The following is an 11,053-nucleotide window of genomic DNA, read 5'->3' as shown; positions in this document are numbered from 1 at the left end:
TCCTCTGGTCAGATTTGTCTCAAACATAACTTTTTCACATCCAGTCCGAGATGCTTCAATCGCACAAAGCCAAATCAAGTATTAAAACTCTATAGAAATTTGCTAAGAAGACATATTCGATATCCATCAAACGTCGATGTCGCGAGCTGTATGCGCAGGGAAGTTACATGTCTCACCGTTTTAGTATATGCTTAAGAAACTATTCACCTTAAGTGTCGGTGGGTAGTGATGGATATTTAACTCGCCACTTCGTGGCTCAGTAATATCTACCACCAGCCATTTTCACTTCGGTGAATTGGTTTTAATAATTACCATGATATAACACCAAGTTCGCGTATATCATTTACAAGGAAAGGTGTAGCAATTAGTGGGGAGAGGCTTTGTTTGCTAGAATCGTAAAATCCAAACCCCCCAGCTGAACGTGTAATCAACGATAGAAAAGAGAATTGTGAGAGGCTCTGTTCCTCATCTTTTTTTTAATGGCCGTTACTTCCTGATTTCATCTCTTCCTTTTTATACTGATATCTTACGGTTTGCTTAAAGTTTTACAGAGCTGAACAGACTGTGACCTCACCGGCAAAACAATTCTTCCTAGAAACAAGAAAGACACCGTCATTAACAACCTATCTTCAGTTCATTTGATCGTTCACTTTGATCGTTCAGGAAAGAGTTGACTTAAGAGGGACTGTTGTCGGTGGGGGTGATTGACCACTCGTCATCATCTCACTCAAAATAAGAGTATTTGGTCGGTCGATTGCCATAGGTCTCGGTAGTGTAAACTGATTCAACAGTTTTGCCGCAAATCTGCATGGTGCACCGCGAAAAAGCCTGGTCGATAATGAATTCGAATCACATTATTGACCGGGCCTGAGATTGGGCTGGCAGAAAGTTCCACTTACTGCAACAACTACTTTCAACGATGATATATAGCTGGTTCGCTATCTTAGAACAGACTCTTCTCAACAGATTTCAACAACTGCTGGCGCTATATAAACCACTCCCTCGCCACAAATTCACAACAAACGAGCCTAACAAAGCCACTCAACCCTACCGACGGATCTTTACTAAACAGTCAGGAATGACTTACTCGACTCGAGTAGAACAGCCGACTACATTACGTACAGCAAAATAACCGATTTATGTTGTAAGGGACCAGTTATAGCTGAGGGGGAAGTCCGGTCAATTTTGGTTTTAATATTCTTATGAGCCTCCCCCCCCCCCCCCCATCCCCCATTATTGGCAGTCAATTGGCAGTCAGATTTCTATGTTTTTCCTTCGTGGTCTCTAAGCAACGACCGATCTGTCCTCTAAAACTTCCTGAACTATATCATCCCCCTAAACTTCCCCGCCCCCGTCGATAGGTAAAAGCGGTTTTAGTACTATCCTTTGTTCTACACGAGATAACAACAGAATTCTTTTCTCTAAAATTTGAAAATGAAATCTCACTGATCCATTTAGGCTTATTTTCGAATTAAAAGGGGAAAAGGGGATTGTCTGAAGTCGTGGTGAAAATGTCTGTTAAAACTACGGGAAATATTTCGGAAGGAAATCTGTTCGGTTAAAGAACTAATAAAAATCTTGTTAATGTCTTCATTCGTACTTCGCGTAGAGATTGACGCCTCAAACAAATGATTCAGAAAAATGGGCGGGTCTAATGAGAGAGAGAATATGGGCAATACTTTTGAAGGTACTGTTTTTTGTGTTCCTTTAGTTATCGTATCTGGGCAAATTATTGTATATTCAAATCATTAATTTCCTGGTCTCCTGGTTACCTTGCAGAACAGGCGAGGCCTTACGGGTTTTTCACCAAAGGAGACAAATGCGTAAGGCGAGCGCAAACGGCAAATCCCGCGAAAAAGAAAAGAGAAAAAAAAGGTCACTATTCTCGTGTACCCCTCTTAGTGCGTGATCAGATCACAACCTCCCTTCGCGTGCAGCTCGTGACGTCGACCAATTATGAACATAGAATATATCTCCATTGCCTGTTTCTACTTCCTTCTCAAAACTTGAATTAGCTTTGCACAATTGATACGTCTTAGACCGGTTTTCAAAAAGTTATAGTTAACACAAATCTGACCAGAGAAGAAAATAATTTTGAAATCCTTGTTTTATTAGCTGGTAAGCCTGAGGATACTACTTTTTTTAAATTCATGATGGCCTCTTGGCTTGAAATTTAGAACGTTAGCGGCGTTCCCTGTCACTGTATCAGGATGTTTCCCATGACTTTGATCTGCTTGTGTCCATTGTTTGGCGAGCATGTTGCTTCATTGCCACACGTGTTGGAGTCGTCGTGAAGACCTCCTGTACCAAAAGCAATCCTGGAGTCACAAGAGTTAGCATTCATTCTCCTGGTTAGAAATGATGCCGATTCTTGCTTTGGACTGACGAAGGCTTCTTCCCACAGCATTGAACCCTTCCTTGTTGCAGTAGTGCTGCAAGGAGGTTTGTGAACCAATTAACCACTTCCACTTGTCACGACCCAGTGAGGTAGCGCGGTATTTTCCATCAGAAATCAGGGAGTACAGTGAGTTGGCGTGCCTGTTGATGACAATGAACCTGAGCTGATGTCCAATCTTCATACCAAGGCAGATTTTGGAGAAGGGGGGTGTTCCAGTAGGTCGGTAGCTTGGTTTCTTGTGAGTCAAACCCAGTCCTGCCTCCAGCAAGGTTATAGGAATTTCTGTTGCTCTAGAAATGGGAGTTGTAATGGAAGGTTCTCTGAGAAACGAAGAACTAATATTTAATTTTTTTCGTTTTTGGGTGTGTTTTTTTAATTTCATTTCTCTTTTTTTTAAATCAATAATATCCAGAGTTTTTTAAAGGAGACAGGGAGTTTACCTTTGCACCGTTAATCTTCATGGCCATTGTCCATCCTCCGTCACCACATCCAAAGTTTCCCATGTGACAGTAAACAGGAATCTTTTGGGAACCAAACATCAGCGGATACACTTGGCTTCGTCTCGACCTTATGGAAAAGGAGAGCATTAAAACGGATTGAGTCAGCCTGTATGCAAGACAAGAGTCCTTACACCTACCATGATGGACAGCACACATCAAGCGAGTGATTTGGAATATTGAAATGAAAACTTCTTACTGTTTCCTTACTTTCCTTTGTTGTACTGCTCCTTGCAAGAAGAGAAGGGACGGGCCGTGAGAAAGAAAATACTGCAGTTTTAACATGTTAGCGTGAAATCATGAGACGCCGCTTCCCAATACATCATCGTAAAAAAGTACCTGGAGGTTTTGGAGGCAGAGCGTCCTTCAAAAGCGAAACAAGATGTTTCACTTCGGTTTGAAGCGTCTTAACGTCTTTGCTTATCTCACCGCAGTCATTGGCGGTACAGGATTGGTGTCAAGTTTTATTTTCGGAGTTTCAATCAAGGTTTTGCATTTTATTGAAATGCTGACCAAAGCTTATAAAATAGCGTTTGATGTTGAAAATGCACCTTGTGAAGCAGAGGTTGAGCTCTTTTTAAAATTTTTCAGTAGGTTGAGATCTCAAGGACTCCTAAAGTCAGAATATCAAGTACCTCTTGCAACTGTGAGGTGGGAGCAGGGCTGTGCAACCATGCAATTGGGCTAGTGTACCTCCTTGAGCACTAGCGAAAATTGGGCCTGAGAAGTGTACCTCCTGCGATGTCCAAGACAAGTTTTCCACAGATATGGCATGTGCCACAAAGAACAGCAGGAATAAATCATCGAGAGGTGCTGGTACAGCAGGTGAAACCACCAGGCAAAGATAGAACAGAAAATAAAGAAAATCGGAGGGTAGATGGAGTACGTTCTACTTTTTATAACCCCATACCAGATAAATTTGGAGACCTCCAAATTATAAATTCCATGAAATACATATTTGAACAATTTGAGGCTATGCAACTTAACTCTATTCTGCCAGACACTGACAATTTAGAATTTGTCAACAACAAACTTGGAAAAATGGCGGGAGGCTCTGTGTTATCCTACCAACTACAACAAAGATTGACAAATAACCCCAAAATTCATATGAATATTGATGGCCAGAGAAGCCACCAGCATTCTATCTTCCAGAGATTGTTAGCCAATATGCATTTGTGCCTTCCCCAGAACAATTGCATTTTATGGAAGGACTTTGTGTTCAGACTGCAGCCATGAGGCATGCAATAAGTACAGAGGTAGAGACAGCAGCTGCATATGCTGACAGTGTGGAGTGTAATGTTATCCCTGCCGGAATTGTCATCAACCCCTCCTGCCCTCATCTGGCTTTCTCTTCAGATCGAAGAGTGTACGATTCATCAGAAGACAATCCCGTGGGGCTGCTGGAAAACAAGTGCCCTCTTAAGGATTCCATCTATGAGCTTAAATATCTGAAATGTGTAAATGGAATCTACAGACTAAAAAAAACACTCAGCTATTACTACCAGGTCATGGGACAATTGCTGCTAACTGGTTGTCAATGGGTAGATTTTTATGTTTATTGTAAAAATGACTTTCATTGTGAAAGATTGAGGTTTGAAGCAGAATTTTGTTCAGAAATTAAAATGAAATTGGATCTGTATTATTTTGAATACCTTCTCCCTAAATTGTTACAGGTGGTGGCATAGCCAGGCTTTGTAAGCAAAGTTGGAAAAATGAGTAAAACTAAGCCAACCCTACAATTTTTGAAAATCCTAGGAATGGGATGTACATGTATGCTAACTGGGCTTCTGCCAGCAATAGGTACTAGACTAGTGTTAATGTTAAGGAAGGACATTAACATTCTCTTTCTAATTTCATCTCCCTGGGTAGGAGGAATGGAAATTGTCTGGAATCACACAAATTAAAATACTTTCTTTGTTCAATTAAAATAAATCAGTTGCGGTTTATTAAGCACATATTGTAAAGAACTTGGTTAACTTAGTTGAGGTGTCACAAATCTGATGATTGTAGCAAGGTTTGGTATACAAAACCAGTGGGAAATCGAAGTTTCGATATAGTGGCCCTCTAAAATTTGTCAGAAGGCAGCATATAGTCCAAATTTGGTTTACTGCACCTGCCAAGGAGACAGGTAAAACTCTTACAAAAATTTCGTACTCTTTTATTCGTCTGATTGCCCTCTCGACATGGATACAGAGGCGGGCAATCTGCTGGGTATCTGTCACTTCTTTAGCAGTGAATTGTAAGGACTTTGTTCTTGACAAGAAGGTGGGATTGTCAGATTAGCTTTTTTAGTTTCCAAAAAATCCTGAATTAGGAAGCCCTTGTCTGCCATTACCTGGTCTCCTTTTTCAACAAGCGACAGAAATCCACTGCGCCTTGTTATTTCTATGTCGGATATACTTCCTTGATATAGGGAACTTGCAAATGTTACTGCACCATGTGGAGCTGTACCAACTAAATATTTAAATGTTGTGAATGACTTGTAGGTAGAATAAGTTTCTGAGTTTAAGACCTTGGAGCTAGGCCTTTTGACTTTAATCTCAGTGCAGTCAAGGACTATCCTTATTTTAGGGTATGTAGTTTTAAAGCATTGAGGCATACTACTTTCGATCTGAGCACTTGTGGGCCAAATTGGCACTTGGCCAAGCATTGTGTACAGAAAATTTGCCCAAGTTATAATATCTCTACCGACAGTACTTTTGCTAATATTGAATCTCACTCCTAGGTCTGTCTCGAGCAAACTTAATCTCATTCTGATCAAAAATAAAAACAGTTGGTCGTAGAGTGACAATGCAAAATTACCACTGCTACGCCTTCGCTGGTAGTTTTCTTTACCTCTGCCTCGTTGAGTCTGGGACCATTTTATCGTGGTTTTTGCATACGGCTCAACCCATTTGTAAAAGCTATCAAATCGTTCTTTCGATGTAAAGCCTGTGTAAAACGTCAGCAATTCAGGATCCTTCGAACTTTTTTCCCCTCCAAACTTAGACTCTTGAGGATCTTTGACTTTTTGCTTTAGATCTTTGATTCTGGCTTTAAATATTTCAATTTGTTCCTCAGGGCTCAGTTCGTCAGGCTGACTGTTTTCGTTTTCCGGTCGGTCCACAGATGTCACTTGCATTGGCTCAGCACTTGCGTTAGTTTCCAGTCCTGCCGACGCAGTCTCCTCTTCTTCCATCTCGACATCTTGCTGGATTGAATCGACAAAGAATTGACGTCGCTACTCCTGTGCTTGCTGTTCGACAATAGTTTTTGACTCTTGCAATTTGTTTGGTCTGCGCTCCTTATCCTCCTTGGTCCATGCAAACTGCGATGGCACAACTCCACGTTTTAGGCGTGTAAGCCCAGTTCTAGTCCTATACATATCGTCTTGCTTGAAGTGAGCCGAGCACACAAGAGTATAACCTTTCTTGATCTGGGAAATTAGTTTAAGACCGCAAATTACAACGCGAATAAACGAGGGCCGGAGAATCTCATTTAATACATTGTACAAAATCAGAGTTATTAAAAACAAACAAAACATTGCCATGTGCGTTTGACTGCTTGAGCTAAAATTAAAATGAAAAATAAAAAAGTAAAGGACGAGTAAATTCCTTAAAGGACGCTAGTGTTCTGGATAAGAAAAAAGTAGGCATTTTACAGAACGTGTAGAGTCTGTGTTTTCAATCGAAAGCAAAAATTCGGTCGCGAGTAGCACGTGCGTCTGACAACTCGCCGGTCACGGCTCGATTCTTACCCAAAATCTAGCCCTTCATCTCGCTTTATAGCGACAATCCATTTCGATCTCAATAAAGAATTTGAAGGAAAGTTAAGAAAATATAAATTCTTGCCACTCTGATTTCTTTTGTCGTGCGTACAGAGGTTAAGAGAGCAATGATCGTGGGCCATGCTTACTTGTCATATATCCCTACTGTAACACTAGTGTAACACACCCCCAAAGTTTATGTCCGTTCAGCCTCGATTTGTTGCGGCATGGAATCCAAGATGACGCTGCATGAGAAGGGTGTATGGGGCAAAACCTTCATAACCACTAAAAATGTCATCCCTGTCTCGGTGCTTTTAAAGTTTCATATTCTCTGATGTTTATTGTTGTATTGTAATTTTATTATTACCTTTCAATTTCTTTGTTTCTTCGAATATTACTTGCGACTGCACTAATACAACTAATCTACTATTACTCAACTGAAGATTAAACTATTTGATTGTGGAAATTTTGCTGAATCCATAGTTTAATCAGCTGGTAAGCCTCAACACTACAATGTCCTTATTCATGATGTTTTTAACTTAAGAGTTTGGAATTTAGCTGTGTCCCTCTTCACTCCACCAGGATGTACCCCATGGCTTTGATGTGCTTGTCTCCATTATCAGACTTGTGCTTTGCCTCGTTTCCACAAGTATTGGAGTCATCATGTAGTCTTCCAGTGCCAAAACCAATCCTGGAGTCACAAGAGGAGCAGTCATTCTGCTGGTTAGCAATGATGCCGATTCTTGCTACGGATTGATCAAGATTTACTCCAACCGCGTTGAATCCTTCCATGCTGCAGTGGGGCTGCAAGGAGGCCTGTGATCCCCTTTTCACGACCAAGTAAGGTGGTGCAGTATTCTCCATTAGCGATGAGTGAATGGAGAGAGTCGGCATGCTTGTTGATGACAATGAATCTGAGCTGATTGCCAATCTTCATACCGAGACAGATGTTGGAGAAGGATGTGTCCCAGTAGGTTGGTAACTTTTTCTCTTGAAAGTCAAAGCCAGTTTTGCCTCCTGGAAGGTTTTAAAAACTCCTGTTCCTCCAAAATTGGGAATCGTAATGGAAGGTACTCTGAAATTTATAACAGATAATTAATTTTTTCTTAGTTTTTAATCAATGAAATAACAGTAATAGCCTGTTTCAGGCTCCTATTCAGTGAAGATAAGCGAGCGACGCTGGACCTTTTTCAGGAAAACAGCTGCCATTTTGCCCATCCCCTTTCTCGCATCTTTGCATTGACCTGTATCCACAATACATTTCTTTCCCGATAAATTCATACCATCTTACCATTGATCTTCATGACTGGCGTCCATTCCCCATCTCCGCATCCAAAGTCTCCCTAGTGACAGAAAACAGAAATTGGCTTTGAGTCTAGGAGCAGGGTGACCTCGCCACTCTTTTTGGATCTATTGAATAAAGTATCTCTTTATTAGGAGAGATACAGCTGAAATTTTATGAAGGCCATGGCTTCTACATATTCAGTAAATGATACAAAGTACTTTTAATTCCTCTCAAACGAGATTCAAGTGTGGAAGATTATTCTATTATGAAGATTATTATTCTCAGTATCCTCATTTTCAGAGCTTTCCTTGTCCTTCTTCATTTTCGAATTATTAGTCCTATTATTTTCATGTTTTCCCTCTATAGTTCTCTACGGCTTTGTTTTTGTCTTTAAATTAATTAATTATTGACTTACACATTGCGGTCGAAAATATCCTTACATGTCAAAGCTGGAAAAAAAAGGTATATCAACAGCAAAAAAGCCTTTAGGAGGAAAAAGAACGGGTGATGTAAGAACATTTTTTTTAAGGGGAACGTTTATATGTAGACGAGAAATATATAACATTCAAATCCAAGTTAAAAAGTGTGACTGGTCGCCGATTAGAGGGAAGAATAGTCCCTTAGTACGAAAGTTATCGACTTCATTCATCTGTGATAGCTTTGAAATTATTCATGGAGCGATTCCAATTGAGGGTCAGAAGTAACCCACAGTTGTATTGATTTCACTTAAGTAAGCTTTGTGAATGTTCCAGATACTCACCATGCAAAGCAGATCAAAGCTATTGCGACTTGGTTCCTCGTGTTTTCGTGGTGTCGGTGGGTGTTTAATGCGCACGATGAAATTGCAAGCAACGGAGCCGCGAATTTAAGATGCATCCTAACCACTCACAGCTTCGCCGTTCGTTCTCACACCACTTGAAGTTTCACATGCACACCAGAAGGCCGCTATTTACGCAGGGTAGCGTTTATAAACCCTTCGAGCGTCTTTTTAATTTTTTTCTCAATAGTTCCTAACAAGGCTTTTATCGAATTTTCCCATATTTTTATTTGTATTTTTTTGTTATTGTTTTGTTTTGTTTTTGTTGGTTTGTTTGTTTATTTTTTACCAGTTTACAGAAAAGAACGTCTCATAACTGATGTATAAGCTAAAGCATTTCAAGAAACTAACAAATACCGCATGAAAATTATTACCCGAACGGCAGATATTTCCATCTCCGTAGTGTCCTGGTTTGCATGTACAGTTGTACGATCCCTTGGTATTGTTGCACATAGCATCAGCACTGCAGTTTTGTGTTCCTGAAGCACACTCGTTCATATCTGAAAGAGCTCTTCGTTAACAAGAATCTCATCACTGCAGTTAACTTTAGAAATTAACGCAGATTTAAAAGCAGAGTATGAACAACGAATGGAGACCCACGTTGGCTATTGAAATATGAAAATACTCTCCTTTTATTAAAACGTCATCATTGCAGATGTGAAAATAAAGTGTATAAAACGAATTGAACCCAAAGAGGAATCCGACAGGTAATCTTGCAAATTTTCAGCAGCTCTCTAACCATTAGGGCCATCAAGCCAGTTATGGGGATTGACTATTGTACAATTTGATGTATTTAGTTGATGAGAATTAGACATTAGTCACCAGACCATATTTAATTGATAAAGATTAGACTCTGAAACTAAGCTGCGTTTTAATTACCTTTGCAAGTCCTTTCATCTCCAGTAAATCCTGGTTTGCATTTGCAGCGATAAGATTCCTTGTATTGTTGCACAGAGCATTAATACTACAGTTGGATTTTCTAATGGCACACTCATTTATATCTGTAAACTCAAAGCAACCGATTTAGTAAGGAGAACTTCCTAGGCACGTTGCTACATTATAGGGTTGAATATGTTTTTTCTTTAGTTTCTTCAGCACTTTAGTTGGCTCTTCCGTCGGCAAACTAGTTGATATCTGTAAAATTCAAGGCAACTGACTTAGCAAGGAAAACCCCTAAGCACGTGACTAATTTGATCATTTATAGGGTTGAACTCGTTTTTTTCTTTAATTTTTATTCCTTTGTTCGTCAAGATAATTAGGGTTCTGGTCTAGTTCACCTTTGCATGTCCTTCCATCTCCTGAATATCCAGATTTACACGAACAGTTGTAGGAACTTTCAGTATTGTTGCAAACAGAATGTTTACTGCATTCTTGTGTTCCTGCAGCACACTCATCGACATCTGCAAATTAGATCGTCATCATTGCGAATGTAAAAATAAAATGTAAAAAAACAAATTGACACTTGCGTGGGATCCGACATGATAGTCTTACAATATTGGAGCAGCTCTCTAATTAAGAGGTAAATAAATAAATAATTAAATAAATAAATAAACTTTAATTGCTAACACAATTATTGGTAACCCAGTAGTTTACATTGTGGTCTGTATTAAAAAGAATCATAAAAACTAGATTATCAAGAACAGCGTGCACGCAGATATATTCAAAACGTTCTAGAGATAGTAAAATGTTCACGATCTGAATTACTTTGTGAAAAAGTGTTCACTAACCGATTCTTAAAGCTGCTTTCATCTGTAATAGTTTTAAATTTGTCGTCCAGACGGTTCCCTAAGTGGCACTCGCATAAAATTAAGCAGCGTTGGTCAGCGCTTTGAGAATTTTCAACTCTTGCACCTGAAACAATCCACGATCGCAGATTTCTTTTCTTCCCAAGTCCATGCCGCGACCGAAGCCATGGCTTTCACCAATACATCTCGGGGCCTGGAACAGGCTACGAAAGACAGTGCGGAATGTACTGTTCACTGTTTGCACTCTAGTTTATCCATTAACTATTGATTGTAATACGATAAGAGATTCAATTTTACAAATATGTTTTTGTTCCACTTTGTAGGTTTCGTTCAAGTAAGTAACTTAAAACAAAGTTTAAACAGACGCGTACTTACTGTGCAGAGGTTCAGCTTGGTATTATCTTAAAATTCCTGGGGTCATGTTACGTCAACCCTCTTTAAGCCGGACACCTCTCTGAGAAGGACAGCTGAGGCCGGTCCCGATGGTGTCCGTCTTAGAGAGAGTTGACTGTTTTCATCCAAGAAGGTAGCTTTTTCCGCTTTACTCTTTTCTCGACAATGGCTGC

At 39.9% G+C, this 11,053-nt stretch overlaps 1 protein-coding gene across 1 annotated transcript; it reads right to left on the bottom strand.

Annotated features, from left to right (window-relative positions):
• Positions 1-5,344: 5,344 nt before the first annotated feature.
• Positions 5,345-7,534, bottom strand: LOC148729026 (uncharacterized). Its single transcript, XM_088725071.1, is given in 3 exon segments — positions 5,345-5,582; positions 5,585-6,085; positions 7,220-7,534. Coding segments are annotated over 3 exon segments (903 nt in total). The 3' UTR covers positions 5,345-5,495.
• Between the last annotated feature and the right edge of the window lie 3,519 nt (positions 7,535-11,053).

The sequence above is a fragment of the Stylophora pistillata genome, chromosome 6 (assembly GCF_964205215.1).
Source record: "Stylophora pistillata chromosome 6, jaStyPist1.2, whole genome shotgun sequence".
Taxonomy (NCBI): Eukaryota; Metazoa; Cnidaria; class Anthozoa; order Scleractinia; family Pocilloporidae; genus Stylophora; species Stylophora pistillata.
Note: the sequence above shows the minus strand (reverse complement) of the source record. Positions and strands in the feature narration are given on the sequence as shown.